Consider the following 18,041-nt stretch of genomic DNA (forward strand, 5'->3'; position numbering starts at 1 on the left):
GGGGCGGGATGGAGGAGATGAGTAAGGGATGGAGGGCGTGGCCGGCTCCCCTCCCCCCGCCCCCTCCCACCTGTGCCTTACCTGTAGTAGGTGAAGGGGTTGAGGTCCGGCACCTCCATGGAGCGTGCGTCAGGCTCATTGCTGAGTTGGTAGATGAGCAACCACTCCTCTCCCTCCCCGATCATGCCCACCTGGAGAACAGAACTAAGATCTGTCCAACTTGCCTCGGTCAAGTGGAATGCTCTCGGCCCTAGCACCAAGTAGGCGCCAACCCCACCCAGGGAGCATCTTGGTCTAAAAGCCATCACTGATGTCAGGGTGGCTCTGATTCCTCCTGCATTAGGACCTCACAGCAGGCTGGGTAGAAACCCAGTCTTCCTCATGCTGTGACCCTTTAATACAGTTCCTCATGTTGTGGTGACCCACACCCCAAGCCATAAAATAATTTTGTTGCTGCTTCATATACACTATATATACACTGTATTTTTGCTATTAGTATATATATATATGTATATATATATATAATTTTGTTACTCTGTGAATCATAATATCTGATGTGCAGGATATCTGATATGGGACCCCATGGGGGTCGTGACCCACGGGCTGAAAACCTCTGCCTTACAGGATGTTCGCAGGGCCGCCTGAGGCTGTCTGAGGTGCTGCCTTGAGTCCCCTCTAGCAGGTTTTACCTGAGCCTCCACTACCCAGCGGGAGATGGATGTCTTCCCATCATAGCCAGGCCTGAACTGCAAGGTCACGGATCGTGGGCCAATGTTGGAAATGCCCAGGTTGGTGGGTGCCCCTGGAAGCTCTGAGAAAGGAGGGGAGGGTGGAAAACGTAAGAAAGTGGCTCCCCGAGGAACAGGACTCTGTGGCAGGGAGGGGGCTGAGCAGCTTGCTGTTCTCGGGGACATCCCAGGAGAAGCACAGCCAAGCCCTACTGACAATGACACTGATTCTCTGTCACATGGGCACCACATTCATACTGGGAGGCTAGGACAGATCTGAAGGCGGAGATTCCCTGGAGCTGTGCGTGTGGAGGGCTTCCCCTGGAAGTTCTGGCAATGAGCGAAATACTCATAAAACCGCACAAATCAAGGTAGGCTCTGTGCAAATATACGGATCAGAACTGTCCTCCGCCTACCTGACCCTGCAGCCCTCCATAGCCAGTGATGGCTGGGGATCTTACAATGGTTGGGGTGGGGGCAGACAGGAGGCCACTCCTCTTTTTCAACCAGGAAGTCAGGAGTTCTTGGGGCTCAGGATGAACTGAAAGAATGCAGATTCTGTAGTGTTTGGAGCTAGCCTTGGCTACATAAGTCCAGGCCAGTGTAAGAGTATATAGTGAGACCCTATACCAACCCAACCGATCCACAGAACAGATAAGTAAACCATCCAAAGATCAGTTTGAATCTTATGGACTCATATGGACTGCATCTTTGAGCAACTGAGATAGTTAAATTGACGAGGCTTAGGGTCCTCCAGGAGGCAAGCCTCTGTGAGGGAGTTTTTAGGTTAGGTTGGGGTGGGAAGATCTACCTTAACTACAGGAGGCACTGGCTGAGAGCTGGACTGAGTGAAACGGAGAGATGGAGCTGACTGCCAGTCTCTCTCTGTCTCTGTCTCTCTGTTTCTCTCTCTGTCTCTGTCTCTCTATCTCTCTGTCTCTGTATGTCTCTGTCTTTGTTTATCTCTCACTGTCTCTGTCTCTCTATCTCTACCTGCCTCTGTATGTCTCTGTCTCTTTCTATCTCTGTCTCTCTCTCTGCTTCCAGATGCAATGTGGCCAGCTATGAGCTCTCTTTGAAGTGACTTTCACACCATGACTGTTGTACCCTTCATCTGTGAGTCAGAGCGACCCCTTCCTTCTTTAAGTTGCTTTGTCAGGCATTTTTGTCTCAGTATCAAGGGAAGCTACGGATATAGCATCTACTTCCTCCCTTTTTACGTCTTGGTATAATGGCGATGGTTACGACCACACATAGCAGGGACCGGCGGTGAGGAGGCATAGAAAGCCTGCAGCTTTAGGTCTGGGAGTCCCAGGTAGGTATCTGCCAGCATTACCGATGCGTATTATGAGTGGGGGTCGAAGGAGCTGAGGTGTCTCAACCACCTTGGTGGGTTGGTCCAGGCAGTCTGGCTGGCACAGCCTTTCTGATCTGGAGAGGACCACATGGTGATCTGGTTCAATTCTGTATGTGTACAGGTAGGGAAACTGAGGCCAGAGGTGAGGTCCGACTTGCTTAGTGTTTGTGTTTGGGACTGAGATTATTACCATCTTATTTTGACCACCCCACAAGCAGTCTGTCCGTGGGCTGCAGTCCAGTGTGGACAGTAAGAATTCTTTTATTGAATTCTCCTGGCGGGGAGTTTACTAAGGGATGAAGAGTGTAGGGTGGAGTCCTTGTGTTTTTACTGTGTTCAGGGCTGTGAAGAGGGATGATGAACCTTAGAGTTCTCAGGACCCAGGACCTGAGGTTATGGGATTCAAGTCTGTTCAGGGAAGGACCTTGGGCCCAAGAGATAAGCAAAGGGGAGAACCCAGTGGAAGAAAATCAACATTACCCTACAATAGAATCCCTCCAAGGGTAGGTATTGTGATTCACATTATTAATACCAACAGTGGGAAGTCTGAGGCAGGAGTATTGCAAAGTTTGATGCCAGCATGGGTTTAATGGCGAGACTTGTCCCTAAAATACACTGGAACCTTGGTGCAATGTCTCATGCTTGTAATCTTGGTTACTCAGGAGGTGATATAATGGGACTTCTGTGAGTTCAGGGGTAGCCTAGGCCATAGAATGACACTCTGAATTAAAAACAAACAAACAAACAAACAAAAAACAACTAACTTCTAGCCAATTAACCACCTACCCACCCACATACCAACCAACCACTCACAAACAAATCAACCAACTAACCATACCAAATAGCCAACCAAATAGCCACAAACTACCCACTATCTAACCAACCCACCAACCAATCAACCAACCACCAATCTACTAACCAACCAAATAGACACCAACAACCCACCCGCCAACCAATCAACCTCCGACAAACCAACTAACCAACTAACCACCAACAAACCAACCAACCAGCCACCAACCCACAAAAAAACCCAACCAACCATCAATCACCAACTAACCAACTAATCAACCAACCAACCAGCCAACAAACCAACAAACCAAACCAATCAACCAACCAACAAACCATCCACCAACCAACTAACCATCCACCAACCAATCAACCATCAATAAACCAACTAACCAACCAACCAGCTCCCAAACCACCAAACAACCAACCAGTTACCAACCACCAACTAACTAATTAACTTATTGACCACCAACCAACCACCAACAAACCAATCAATCAACTGATCAACCAATCAATCACTAACCAACCAATCAACCACTAACCAACCAATTAACCACTAACCAACCAATTAACTAATCAACAGACTAGGCAGACAGAGCCTTCTCAAAAATGAGTGCTATTTAGAAGAGCGGAGGCAGGTGTCCTAATGGGAGGCACCCACCTGGAGGCACACCAGATGAAATGGTAGAGGCTGACACCTGGCCCTGGCCCTTGGAGGTCATAGCGGCCACCTCGATAGTATAGGTAGTAAGTGCTGTGAGGCCTGTGACTCGGTACTCCAGGGTTACGTTGGGCAGGTAGTGGGTCACACGGGTATTGGTTCTGTTGTACTCTTCCCAGGAGATCCGGTACCCTGGCAACAGTCCACAGTGGTAGCGTGAGTTGGGTTGAAACTGTGCATGGACCTTGACCCTTATTCCAATTCTTACCCCTTCCCTAGCTTGGTGGTTTGGTCCCTCCTTCCCTCTGCCCCCAGGAGCAGAGGGGGCAAAGAAGTTAGGAGCTGCTGGTGTCGTGCCTAGGGCCCAGGTACGGGGTCAGCGGGATGTCTCTTGTGGGCAGGGATTTCCAGCAGACAGAGTAATGCATTGTCTGCTTAAAACCCTTAAAACCCTGAGGCCCAGCAGAACTGGAGGTGGAGGCCTAGATGTGCTATAGACTGAAAGGGAAAAGCTAAGAGCTGAGAGTGTGGCTTAGCTGGGGAGGTCAGGATGGGAGCTGGCAAGGGATAGATTAGCTGGTAAGCCCAGTCCCCTACTGTCCCGCCCTTGGGCTCAGGAGCGTCGTCACGCCTACCTGTCAGGATACCATTCTTCTCTCCAGGCTCCTGCCAGCTGACCTTCAGTGAGGTGTCCAGGATGTCATTGAAGCTCAGGTGTCCCACGGGCCCAGGCACTGTTCCCCAAAGGGTCCCCCGCCCACCAGAGCCCATTAGAGTCAGAGCACAGCCACCCTATGCAGGATGGCCGCTGTTCTCCAGGATGCCCGGTGACTTCCCAAGGGTCTGGGTTGGTGGGTGGGAGTGGAGCTGGGGGTAAGGGCACCTTACCGTCCTCATGGGTGCGCACCAGCTGAGGGCTGCTTCGAGGCCCGTCTCCCGGTGTGGTGAAGCATAGCACCGATGTGAAGTACTCTGTGAATTTTTTCAGGCCAGACACGAAGCCCACGTGGATGCTGTCTTGAAAGTTGGGCCTGGCGGTCACCATGGTAACCTCCTCCTCTTGGGTTGGCTCCCAGGCAATCAGCTGAGGGGAAACCAGAAGGATGTTTTAGGAGAAACAAAGCTCCCTACAACAGGTTAGGCCAGTGGACGCTGGTCCAGTGGTGCCTCAGCCCGGGAATTAGAGAGGAAAGCCAGATAACGGAGGCTGCTGTATTTCGCTTGGTCACTTCCATGTACACTCTGATACTCTGGGTGCCTTGAGCCTCTAACTCTAGGCGAGACAGAGTACGGGGTGCTTCCCACAGGGCCCTGTCATCCCATTCTCCCAGATACCTTCCAAGGGAGGTGTTTTACCAGAACCATTATCACGATCTGAGGTCTGGGCACAGAACCCAAGACAGGCCCTTTAGTTCAAAAATTGCTTCCAAGTGACTACCACAGCGTACCAAAGCTGGGCTCTTCTAAGTCTGTAGCCCTGGGTGACCGCAGTTCTCATATCTGTGAAGCCACTGCTTTAGTGCATAGACAAGGAAACTGAGGGTCAGGAAGGCCAAGTCACTTGTACTATTTCACACAGCTAGGAGAGGCCGAGATTTGGAATTGCTACCTCTGGCTTTCCTACTGGCTAGTTTCCCCGTGGGTTCTCGGAGGCTGACTGCCATTGTCCTGTGTCTGTACCAGGTCAATTAGCCAATCTTCAATCTTACCCAGAGGGGGGCGACGGCAAGAGACCCCACCTGCACCGCACCCTTTCTCTCCCACCTTCCTTTGTACTTTCTCTCCCTCCTTTGATAGCTTGCCTGCCTGATTTCTCCTCCTCATCCTGAGGCGGCCCCTCCTCCTCTCCTGCCCTCTCACCCCCTGCTCTTGGTTTCTGGGCCCTTCATCTGTCTCCAACAATGGCAGCTGGTCCCAGAGATTTCCTCATTTATTTGAAGTTGATTAAATAGCAATTAATGGTGAAAAGCTACACTTGAAGAGTTTTAATAAGCACGGGTATTTATAGATATAAAACAATACCACGCCAATGTCTCTTGATTAACTCACACCCGTAACAATGCTTAATCTTTTCCTTTTCAGGGCCGGATGTTTATAAAGGATGTTTTGAAATTTAATTGGTATTGTGAAAAGATAGCCTATAGCAAGTTAATTAGACACTAATTAGACCCTAAAAATACTAATCAGAAACACTAAGTGGCATTTAATAAGTATGTTAAATATCCTCTTTATTTTAGCTATCTTGTTTCGTAGCAATTAAATTGCCCAACTTCCTTGGAGTGGATGAAGAAATGAGTTTAATGTTTTAATTTAATTTAATTAATGTAAATTTGAATTAATTATGCTGTTGGAATTAATTGTGTGGCGTGTTCCCCCAGCAAGTGTAAAATTTGGGTAAATATTATTTTATTGGTCTTAAGCTAATTACAATCACTACCATTTTAAATAAAATAAAGGAAAAAAAAGAGTTCCTTTACAGATGTCTTAAAATAGTGTCACTGGGTCTTACCCATAAAAAAATGGCCTCTGGGACATGCACCAGGCAAGAAAAGTGTGATTCTGAGGACCAACCATATTGGCTTCTCCCTCCAGCCTCACACCTGAGACCAAAAACGGCCGCAGGGCCACAGCATCCCAAGACGGATATGAACAACAACATCCTCCGGGGTGTGAGACTGTAGGGTCACCAAGTTCCTTAGATTTCTCAGTGTTATGGTTTGGATATAAAGTAACCCAAAGGCTCACACGTTGTTGAAGGTTCTGTTTCTGGCTGGTGGGTCCAATCATGGACAGGTGATTTATTAATAAACGCCCTCATATCATCAATTAAATCCATTGATGAATTTACATCTCACCCAGAGGTGGGAGATGGAAAGAGACCCCCACCTCTTCCTTCTTCCCTCCCTCCTTTCCTTCCTTCTTTCCTCTTCCTTCCTTCTTTCCTCCTTCCTTCCTTCCTTCCTTCCTTCCTTCCTTCCTTCCTTCTGTCTCTCCTTTTCTCCCTCCTTCCTTCTTTGCAGTGTATACAATGCGTGTGTGTATATATGTGAGTGTGGGCTTGAGTGTGCTACTGTGCAGGCATGGTGTTCAGAGGACACCCTTGGGTGTCTCCTCTTGCCTTCCCCTCTGCTTGCGACAGTCACTCTTGTTGTTCACTGTTTGCATATGGCTGGCCCTGCCAGCTCCTGGTGGTTCCCTTTGCTCTGCCTCCCTTGTCCTGGTAGCTATGCTGAGATTAGGGATGTGAGTGGTGACTGTGTCCAGCTTGTCACATGGGTTGACCTTGCACGGCAAGTGAACCATCTCCCCAGATCAAGACTGAATTTTCCTAAAATTTGTTTTGTTGATTTGACTTTGAAACCGTGTAAATACTGTACATAATTAGAGGGTGAAATTAAATTAAGAAAAAAAATCAATCCCTAAAAGTCAAAAACAACACGAGGTCAGTGAACCTAATAGGGTATCGAGCTGTAGAAAAATCACAGCAAGGGAAACTATTCCAAAGGCATCGTAGCAGAGCCGTGTGAGGTGCGACTCTTGGGGGTTATGTCCCAACACCATAGAAGATGCTGATGACAGTGTAAGCTACTGGCCGATAGCTTACACTCCCGCTATGGTCCTGAAGCTGTTGTGAGTCTGTGGGATGAGACAGTTGGTCCCAAGGAGGCTGTGCAAGAACGACATTTTTACTGAGGTCAAAAGAGATGCAAACAAGAGACCGGTGGGCTAATGAGAAAAGTTGCAATCTTGCTGTTGAATGGGAATTATAGCACACATTAAAAAGAAAATGTGTGACCTTGAACAAATGTGTGACCTTGAAAAAGAAAGGCTGACTTTGAACGTCTGGCATTCCTACCGCCTCCACCACCTGAGTGCCAGGATTGCAGGTGCTGTCACGCCTGACTTGTGTGCCACTGTGAGATGGGAGACGGGGCTTCCTGCCTGCTAGGCATACACGGTCATACGGCCAGCCCCATCCCTGTGCATTTTATTTAAGAGACTCTTCTTCTTCCTGTCAACTAAGGGTCTGGAAACAATACTATCTTTGGAGCAAGAAACATTCCTAGAAGCCGCATCATGGTTCTCTACTGTGGCTATCCGAGGGATCTGGAGTTCCTTGGGAAAACGTCTGACCCGGGTACAATGAAGAGATTTTGTGCGATTCTGATGGGATTTGAACCCAGGGACTCACATGTGCCCAGCAGTCACCATAATGCTAAATTATATCCCAGCTCTCTCTTCATTTTATTTTGAGATGGGGCCTAGTCCTTGTCCTAGGTTTTTTGTTTGTTTTGTTTTGTCTTTTTTTGGTCACTTGATATAAGCTGGGTCATCTGGGAAGAAGAAACCTCAATTGAGACAATGTCAGATTGTGTGTGTGTGTGTGTGTGTGTGTGTGTGTGTGTGTGTGTGTGTGTGTGTGGCGTTACTGCAGCTCACCCCTGGGTAGCTGTTCCTAGCTGTATAAGAAAGCAGGCTGAGAAAGCCACAGAGAGCAAGCCAGCAAGCCGCATCCTTCAGGGCCTCTGCTTCTAAGTTCCAGCCCTTGCTTTCCTCAATGATGGTTAGGATCAGAATTTGTAAGCCAGATAAAGCCTTTCCTCCCACTGTTGCTTTTGGTCATGGTCTTGATCACAGCAGCAGAAAGCAAACTGGGTCAGCAGCCTTGAACCCACGCGGTGGCTCAGGCAGTCCTGCTGGACCTTGTGGGTTTTCTGCCTTACCCTCCTGCATGGCTGGGGTTCCAGGCCTGCACTGCCAACTCGGGCAGACTTTGTATGTAAGTTTTATATGCATTTAGATAGCCTGAAGTGTCTTGTCATCCCAGCCAGCCAGGCAGCCCTCAGAGACTCCTGGGGCCATGCTGAGAAAGACTCAGGGCCAACTTGAAGGGATCAGTGATCATTCGGCAATAAGGATAATAACCGCAGTGGGACGGGGCGCAGCGGATGTACTTAGGGATCCTTAAGTACATAACGGCATTGCTAAGAGCAAAATGGAGCCCAAGACACCTTCTACAAACCAAACCTAACTGTTACCCTAGAAGATGCTAGAAGTCACTTTTAATGCTAAGAGCTGAGAAGCTGTGGAAAATAATGGAGTTTTAAATTTTCCCTAATGAACCCAGAGTTCAGATAGAAAACAAAGAGAAACATCATCTTCCTTCCTGTCTCTTGACTTTCCTCCCTCCCTCTCTCCCTCCCTCCCTGTCTCCCTCCCTCCCCCCTCTCCCTTTTTCTCCCTCCCCCTTCCCTTTCCCTCCCCCTCCCTCCCTCCCTCCCTCTCTCCCTCCCTCCCTCTCTTCCTCCCCCCTCTCCCTTTTTCTCCCTCCCCCTCCCTCTCACTCCCCCTCCCCCCTCCCTCCCTTCTTCCCTCCCTCCCCCTCTCCCTTTTTCTCCCTTTTCTCCCTTTTTCTCCCTCCCCTTCCCCCTCCTTCCCCTCCCTCCCCTCCCTCCCTCTTCCCCCTACCTTCCCATCCCTCCCCTCCCTCCCCCTTCCTCCATCTCTCCCCCCCCTCTCTCTCACCTCATTTCTTCCTTCCCGAAGGCATTTTAGCTAATCAAGAATAAAATTTCCACCCTCATTTTGTAACTCCTATTAAAAACCACAACCCCTACAAAGGGCTGTTCACGGCCACCAGGTTCACAATTAAAGACAGGATCAAACTTCACACCTTCTGATGTCAACACACAGCATCACAGAGGGACCCCCCTACCCCCAACCTCCCTGCAGAAAAGGTAATCAAACAAACTTGAATCCAGTCCGCCACTGGCTCTACATTCCAATTTACTGCAGATACCGTACTCAGAGGAACGAGTTAAATGACCCCGTAGGGAGGCAATCAGCAAAATTCAGGCCTGTGGAAAATTCACGGGATGAATGACTAAGTTCCTTCACTAACTAAATCATGGGTGGGGGAGAGAAAGAGAGAGGGGGGAGAAGAAGGGAGGGAGGGAGGGAAGGAGAGAGGGAGAGAGAAGAGGGGGGAGACTCTAAGATCAATGGAGACTTTAAACTCAAACCCTTAACCCATGGCCTTCATCTCCATCTAGGAACACATAAATCAGCCAGTAGCAGGGACTGGTTGGGAGGCAATCAAGGAAATTCAAAGGCTGGCAGGATGTGTAATGATGGAGTGGCTGACAATTTTTAGGTATGGTTGTTTTTAATAGAGAGAGCCTGTCGAGAATCTTTCTCTACAAGAACGTTTATAGACAGTGGGATGAACTGACTGGCGTTCACTTCAGCAAGTTCCCCAGAACGGGCTAAGGGCTGGGAGGAGCTCAGAGGTGCAGGGACACAGCTGGACTGCAGCTTGGTTGCACTGAAGCTGGAGATGGGCATTAGGTGGACATTTGAGTGTCCCCCCCAACTCCTGTAGATGCCCAAGTATTCTAATGATTTAAAGGATGCTCTATGATTATATGGATAGATGGGACACCATCGCATCCCCCTATTCCGAAGGCTGAAGAAGCAAAGAGAAAAGACTCCAACTTCCATTCGTTTGTACTTCAAGACAAAACCGGAAACAAGCTGTAGTCTCATTTTACAACTAAGCACGGGGATGAGAATGCAGCTCGCTTGGTGGGGTATTCACCTAGCACACGTGAGGCCCTGGGTTCAGTCCCCAGAACTGCGGACTAGGTGTGGTGGTACGTGTGATAAACCTAGGACTTGGAAAGTGGAGGCAGGAGAATCAGAAGTTCGAAGTCAACTTGCAAGACTTTGAATGAGCGGAGTATGTGGCTGTTTGTCTGGTAGTGGGTAAGTCCCCATAAGTGTGATACGCTGGGCATGCCAAGAGGTGCATGCTGACAGGAGCCTGATATAGCTGTCTCCTGAGAGGCTCTGCCAGAGCATGACAAATACAGAGGCAGATGCTCAAAGTCAACCACTGGACTGAGAACGGGGTCCCCAATGGAGGAGTTGGAGAAAGGACTGAGGTGGCTGAGGGGGTTTGCAACCCTATAAGAAGAACAAAAATATCAACCAACCAGACCCCCCCAGAGCTCCCAGGGACTAAACCACCAACCAAAGAGTACACATGGAGTGATCCATGGCTCCAGCTGCATATGTAGCAGAGAATGGCCTTGTTGGGCATCAGTGGGTGGAGAGGCCCTTGGTCCTGTGAAGGCTCGATGCCCTAGTGTAGGGAAATGCCAAGGCGGGGAGGCAGGCATGGGTGGGTTTGTGGGGAGACACCCTCATGGAGGCGGGGGTGGGGGGATGGCATAGGGGGTTTCCGGAGGGGAAACCGGGAAGGAAGAATAATATCTGAAATGTAGATAAGGAAAATATCCAATAAAAATGAAAAAGAAAGTGTGATACTCTATTCCTGCTCCATGAGCTCTTATGCCCAGAATAATCAGGCAGCTGATGGTCACTGTTCCATTGCACAGTTCCTGAGTACAGGCGAAAGGAAGAGGTTAGGGTTAAGTAGGGTTGGGGGCATCCACAGTATCTTCTTGTTCTGGGTCACCACAGGCTATTGCCCTAGTTGTCCTGGTCACTTGGTGGCCTTTCAGCCCTCGGGGGCCTTTTTGTCTTAGAAGCTCGTAGCTCATCCCTCCCGCAGGTAGAATAAAACTTGTGCTTAGACTCGGCAGCTAGAAGCTAATTGTTCCCAGCTCGGCCTCTGTGTTCTGCCGCCATGCAGACCTCTCTCCCTCCCCCGGGTCCCAATTAGCAGCCCCTTTTCAGGCCAGTCAGCAACCACAAGCTGGGGCTGCAGCCCCTATCCTGGGGAAGACTCTTTCTGGCCCATGCTCTCTGCCTTCCTGGGATTGAAAGTGTTGTGACCCAGTGGCTCCAGCTCTGGTCCCTAGGTTGTTTCTAACTCAAGTGCAAGATTCTTTTTGCCAGATAATCTCACTCCTTTCCTCTCCGGCCTCCCAAGCTCCAGCCTCCCAAGCTCGCCGCAGCCCTAATGGTGCAGACGCTTGTCCTATAGATGGTTGTGGCTGTGGTATATGCATGGCCTCAGTGCAGAGGACTTAGGGGTGATAGGGCAGCCTCTCCTCTCCTTCCCCCTCCCCTGAGGGCAAGAAGCTTCCAAACATGGCATTTACCTATATGCTATGTGGTGTGTCCTCCTCAATTCTCTCAGAGGAGAGCAGGCCTCCTTGAGGGAGGAGAAAGGGACCCCCCAAGCCTGGGATGCAGGACGGGAAGACTGAGAAGTCCTGATGCCCAGCAGTTAACCTGGCCGGAAAACCACCTAGCAATGGTATGGCGACAACTCAGACGCTTCTATAGGTTGCTGGCTAGACCGTGTCTGTACTGAATTCATGTGTCAAGAGTTTTAAGCTGGGCTCCCAGAGTGCGGCTGTGTTTGGGACTTGGGCCCTTAAAGGGCTGCTTAAAGAAAGCTAAGCGATGTCATCGGGGACAGGCCCTTACCCAGTGTGACTGGCACTTTTGCCAGAAGAGGGGATGATGCCACCGATACTCATGAACATATAAGGAGGGGGAGTGACACCCACACCCTAATCTAAGACACCAGTTAGCAAGGAGCAAGCTGGGGTTTTTAGTTCAACTCTGCCCCAGTCCCAAGGCTTTATCTTTACTGGGGTCAAGTGCAGCCCATGGAGACCTACCTGGCAGGTGGCATGTGACAGTCGTACCACAGTGGTAAGGAGTGGGTGACTGAGGCCTTGTTCTAGCGGAGCACAGCAATGTCCAGGAGTCCAGGCCTTGTTTGTGGCTGCAGTTATGAAGGACAGCCTCTTTCTGGTGGCAGAGAGTTCGCCTAGAACTCTCTATGTAACCTTGAATGACCCGGGGCCAGAGGGAAGGCATCCCTGCTTTTAGCTGTGACCTCTGCCTGCTGGAGTCTAGTTTCAGAAGCCCACGGTGACTTTACTGCTCTTTCCTGGAGCCCTCGATCCCCGCCCCCGACACCCGGAGCCATTTCTCCTGTCTCCCTTCCAGGGAGGGAAGAGACCTCACCTACCTTGTAGCCCTGGTTGATGCCGTTGATGAACTGGGGGCTGGGGGCGTTCCAGGTGAAGCGGATGGCCGTAGAATTTGTGGCCTCTGCGTGCACGTTGCCAGGGGGCACCGTGGGAACTGGAGGAGATCAAGAGATTGGTTGTAGCGGAGGGGTCCCCCCCTCCACACCTGTCCATCTTGTCCGATGTGGTAAATGACACAGGCAGACTGTAGACAATGCTTTGGCAAACCCAAGGGCCCCCTTCCTCTCCCGCTCTCTGGATTAATTCGAGTTCATTAAACTTGTCCGATTCACCTCCCAAGCTGTCTTGTTACTCAGTTAATGTTGAAAATGCCACAGAAGGTCCCTATGCCTCTTCCCTCATGACTCCTAACCACTCTCTTCTCTTCCCCTCAGCCATCTGCCACACGGGAGCCAGGTGTAAGGTGGTGATGTCACCGAAGCACCAGAACAAAGGTCCAGGTGAAGCCAGCCACGTGGGTTGAGGGTGCTCATAGCTAGACACGTGGGTTACCCAGTAGGCACGCGGCCCAACAGACCCAGGGACCTAGAGGGAGGGACACGCCTGGTCTTCCATGGCCCCTGTCTCCACCCACCTCCCTGCAGTGTCCACTCGGTGACTTTGCTGCTGTAGACTCCCAGCCCGGCGCTGTTGTAGGCAGCCACCTCGATCTCATAATTGGTCCAAATGATGAGGTCCTCCAGCAGCAGGTTGTTGACGTCGGCGTCTGTGATGTTCTTAAACTGGTACCCAACAGGGAGTCCCGCCAGGCAATATCTGAAGGAAGAGGTGAAAGTGGGTTGAGTCAACCTACAGATGTGAGCTCGGCAAACTGCCCAGAGCGGCAATGTCTGCTAAAACTTTGTACGCTTCTGGGAACACTCCGTGGCTCCGTTGATTTGCCCATCTGGGCTGCCTAATGGGGTCACCCCCAGAGCTCATGCCGTTGGCCATGTGACAATGGGTTTTATGCAAACGAGGGATGGATCTGACTCTGTTGTAGTTTTAACTGTCTTGAGTCATGACAGTTGACTCCTAGCTACTTTGCTGACAGGTCTAGGGAGCATAGACCAGGATGCCCAGTCTGAAACTATGTAGCTGAGGATAACCTTGAACTCCTAATTCCCCTTCTTCCATTTCCCAAGCGCTGAGACTGCAGAGCTGCACCACCATGGCCAATCTATATGAGGCTAGGGATCAAACTCATACTTCATGCATGCTAGGCAAACATTCTAATCGACTGAGCCACAAACATCCCTAGCCCCCTGGACCATTCTTTCTGGTGAGTTTGGGAGACATGGGTGAGACTGCCAACCACAGAGGTTGAGAGTGACGGGCAGGTGTCACAGGTGTCAGCTTTTGGAGATCATGGGCCAGGAGTGCACTCCCTAAGTTGAGCTGATTTCCTTTCTTTCCTCGATACACCGGCTCCTTTGCTGAAGGGGACTGAGAACCCCGGAGGCTACTGACCTTTCCATTTCTACCTCCCACTGCAAACCAATCATGACAAAGGAAGGGACACAAGCAGGCACCTGTGGGGTGCTTTGCATGGATAGTAGACTGACAGTCCTAGGAAGAAGCACAATGCTTCCCCAGTTTGGGGTCTAACGGTTGCAAAAATCAGAGCCGCCAAAGTGTTTCTACACATTCCCAAAGCCCCCAGAGCTGACCTTAGTATGAATCAGCACGACCCAGAGGCTAGTTAAAACACAGACTGCTAGATTATCCATCCACTTGGGAGGAGGTCTTGGGAAGAGACTTTACAATCAGGATCGAGCATTCAGTTAGCACTGACCCTGTTGGTTTGGGGACCACCCTCTGAGAACTTTTAGGATAGGTCCCCAAACCACAGAAAAATCAAATGATCATGGGGTAGCCAGAACCATGGGCTCTTCCAACTGTGGGGTGAGGAAGCACCCAGGGATCTTGGTGTGCAAAGAAAAGGCACAAGCTTGAAAAGGCATTTTTTTTTCAGCCAGCCAAACTCAGAATACAGATGGGCGTTTCCACTAACTACAAATCCCAAGATAATTAAAACATTATTAAAACATTATGTGCACGAGTGTTTTGCATGCATATATGTCTGTGTACCACGTGACGTACTATGCTCTTGGGGCCTAGGGAGGCCAAGAATGGATATTGGATCCCTTGGAACTGGAGCTACAGATGGTAGGAGCTGCCACTGAGGCTTCTGGGAACTGAACCTGGGTCCTTTGGATGAACAACGGCAAGCACAAACATGCTTAACCATTGAACTATCTCTTCGGCCTCCGAAAAGTATTTAAAACTTTTTAAAAAATTTTTATCTGTGTGGTGGATGTGTCCCATGTGACGGTACACGTGTAGAGGTCAGGGGGAAATCTGTAGGACCTGGTTTTCCCCTCTCCCATGTGGGTTCTGGGAATCGAACTCATCCTTGCCCTCTGATCTGTTTGAATTTAGGAGTATTTTAGTTTGGTCAGCTCCCTCCTGTGCTTTCTTTGGGGTGAGTGAAACAGTTCTCAGTCAAAGGCAAAGCTTAAAGGCCCAAAGAACCGGCCTCTGTTTTCAGCAAGAACCAGAAGAGTAACTTTCTCCTTTCAGCCAGTTCTTGCCCCCAGGTTTCTCCACTTGTGCTCCATTGAGCTGGCACCGAGCCTTTGGATATCGTGAAGTGACACTGTCACTTGCAAAGTTCTCGTTAGAATTGCACAACTGAATTGAAGAAAGAAATTGCAGAAAACCAAAACCAAAACACACATACACACAAAAACCCCCAAAACAAACCCTTTGAATGTTTTAAGTAAGTTTTCAGGTGTGTGTATGTGTGTGTGTGTGTGTGTGTGTGTGTGTGTGTGTGTGTTGAGACCTATTCATCACTAGCTTTGCCACACTTGATCCGTGGGCTGGACACACCTTCATTTAGACAGAAGTCAGGCCTGCCGCAGAACACTCTGAGTTGTGCTGAGGTGGGCTGTTGGCATAGTCACCTCTTGTTTCCTGTCTGCTCCTGCATCAGCCCCGCCCTGTGTCAGCCTTGGCTTCTGTGTAGCCTTCGGGGTTAAGCAGTGTCCTTGCTTGGCCGGCCCCGCTAGTTTCCAAGGCTATGGTGTAGTCTGTTCTTTGGCGATTTTACCATAAGCCCTTGTTGTCACAGTGTGGGCATTTCTTATCGCCTGGTCTTTATGTTGGCAAGGGGATCTGCACTGTTTTCTAATCCACTCCCCTTGCCCAGCCCGCTAAGGTCTGGGAACCCTCCTGGCCCTAGAATGGCCCTGTACCTGATGATGTAGCCCTTGAGAATCCCGTTCTGGTGGCTCTCAGGAGGTGGTTGCCACTGGATCATGATGGATTGGTTGGTCCGGCCGCTGGCAATGACGTTCTGTGGAGGAGCGGTGGGGGGCTCCTCAGGAAGGGAGACCCTAGAGCAAAAACCAGCAATCGTGATTGGACCTTTCTCTACGAAGGCTAGCCGTACTACATGCTGTCCCCGGTAATTCTGCACCCTTGCAGTGTGTTTTTGGCAGCTCATTTAATGTCTCTGAACTTCTTTCCACTTGTAAATAATTAACAACAACAACAATTTTGAGCCAAGGTCTTGCATTTCGGCCCAGGGTGGCCTTGAACTTGTAACCCTCTTCCTTCAGACTCCTGAGTGTAGGATTGAGGGCACATGCTACTACCGTGCCTGTCTCAGGAATAGGAGTAGCAGTCCTTTCCCACAGGCTTTGGTGGTGGGTCTCATCTAGACCCCCTTACTGGCTGAGTGGAGCCCCAGGATAGGTGAGTGGCCATGGTTCGAAGGAAGGAATCCCAGCCCCAGCCTGTCTTCTGAAGCCAAGCACCACATTTCTTTCCCTGGCATGGCTGGGGAACGCCATGTTCCACCCAAGTGTATTTTTCACACTGCTGACACTTCTCCATTAAAAACAAAAGTTAATTATTTTTGATGGATGCCTTTCCCTTTTTGTTTGTTTGTTTATTTATTTATTTATTTTTATGTTTCTGCTCTCTGATGGATAGCTTCCCAAACAGTCCTGTCTGCTCTCCGCGTTTAAAGTGCCGGTGGTTTAACCTTTCCTGTGGTGACTCACACTGTGAGCACAGAGACTCTGGACGAGGACAAATTGGTGCAGAGAGTAGCTGCAGGCCCAGCAGAGGCGGGCAGGGTCTCCTGGGACATTGAGGGTCCCTGTTGTGATTCTGACATTTCCCAGGGGCTGAGCCCCTACTTGTTTAGTGTACCACCCGGGGGCCGAACCAGCCTGGAATAACGTAAATGCTCAGTACGTAGTGTTTATTAGGGGTGCGTGCGTGTGTCTGTGTCTGTGTATGTGCATGTGTGTGTGTCTGTGTGTGTGTGCGTGCGTGTGTGTGCATGTGTGTGTGTGTGCGTGCGTGTGCATGTGTGTGTGTGTGTGTGTGTGTGTGTGTGTGTCTGCGCACATGCACAAGCCACAGTGCACATGTGGAGGTCAGAGGACAGCTTATAGGAGTCAGTTCTCTCCTTCTACCATGTGGGCCCTGAGGCTTGAACTCTCAGGTCATCAGGTTTGGAGGTGGATGATTTACCTGCTGAGCCATCTCAACAGGTCCGTTTTGTTTGCTTGATGGTTTGCTTGCTTGCTTGCTCGAGACAGGGTTTCTCTGTGTAGGCCTGGCTGTCCTGGAACTCACTCTGTAGACCAGGCTGGCTTTGAACTCAGAGATCTGCCTGCCCCTGCCTGTCAAGCACGAGACTAAAGGTGTGCGTCACCCGCCTGTGAGCTGCTTGAGCTAGACTGGCTGGTCAGAGACACGCCCGTCTCTGCCTCCTCTGCCTTAGGATCACAGGCTGGTGCCTCGCTGGCGAGCTTACCCCAAGTCGCTGAGAGCCAGAGCTCAGACCTCCCACCTGTACACGGAGAACTATGTCCGCTGAGCCACTCCCCAAGCCACACTACTGTCATGTTTTCGAGACAGGGTCTTCCTCTAGATCCTAGATGGCTTGGCCCAGGCTGAGCTTGAATTTGTGGTTCTTCTTCAGCCTCCCAAATACTCAGATGACAGGCCCGCACCAATCTGCCCAGCTTGGAAGGCATCTTTTGCAGAGCCAGCGTCACAGCCATTCTGACTTCCTAAATGACAGCCATTTTTCCCAGTAGAGGTGGCTGTTTTTTACCCAGGGTAAGCTGAGGAGGGTCCAGCTTCCATAGAGATGTGTTCATCGTGAGAAGCTTTTTGTGTGGTGTCCGTCATCTCGTGAGAGCTTTGCTAGGACACCCACAGGCTCTGGCATCCATTAGGAATCAGATGTAGATATGGAGGAGCCCCTCTTCCCCTTGGAACTTCCTGTCCCCTTGGATCATGATGGAACCTGACTGGACGGGGCGGAGTCAGGGGAATCTTTGAACTTGCCCAGCTCGTGGTAGTAGGAATGACCCAAGCTTGTTCGTGCTCATGTGGACCACCCTGTACCCGCAACACTCAGCCATTTCATTCCCCCATTCTACAGAGTGGAAGACTGAGAGACGCTGAGCCAGACCCGCCCTGTGGCTTGCCCCATGTGTTGTCATGGTTTGGAGGCAGGCGGGTGG

The 18,041-nt window shown here is 50.2% G+C and overlaps 1 protein-coding gene and 1 long non-coding RNA gene across 7 annotated transcripts in view; one reads left to right on the top strand and one right to left on the bottom strand.

The window, feature by feature from the left end:
- Sdk2 (sidekick cell adhesion molecule 2) overlaps positions 1 to 18,041 on the bottom strand; it is a 277,637-nt gene that overhangs the window by 57,519 nt on the left and 202,077 nt on the right. For all 3 annotated transcript variants that reach the window (NM_001413325.1, XM_006247693.5, XM_063269472.1), the window contains 8 exon segments: positions 82 to 191; positions 690 to 811; positions 3,533 to 3,724; positions 4,168 to 4,266; positions 4,421 to 4,616; positions 12,486 to 12,601; positions 13,082 to 13,263; positions 15,747 to 15,887. In NM_001413325.1, the coding sequence (NP_001400254.1) occupies positions 82 to 191; positions 690 to 811; positions 3,533 to 3,724; positions 4,168 to 4,266; positions 4,421 to 4,616; positions 12,486 to 12,601; positions 13,082 to 13,263; positions 15,747 to 15,887 (1,158 nt within the window).
- LOC102547853 (uncharacterized) overlaps positions 1 to 18,041 on the top strand; it is a 97,972-nt gene that overhangs the window by 39,309 nt on the left and 40,622 nt on the right. Inside the window, exon 1 of one of the 4 annotated variants that reach the window (XR_010055868.1) lies at positions 808 to 1,099. The exons of the other annotated variants lie outside the window; for them this stretch is intronic. This is a non-coding gene — a long non-coding RNA (uncharacterized LOC102547853). Of the gene's footprint in view, positions 1 to 807; positions 1,100 to 18,041 lie in introns of those variants that run through there. 4 annotated transcript variants of the gene reach the window in all.

Source organism: Rattus norvegicus, chromosome 10 (genome assembly GCF_036323735.1).
Source record: "Rattus norvegicus strain BN/NHsdMcwi chromosome 10, GRCr8, whole genome shotgun sequence".
In the NCBI taxonomy this organism is placed as follows: Eukaryota; Metazoa; Chordata; class Mammalia; order Rodentia; family Muridae; genus Rattus; species Rattus norvegicus.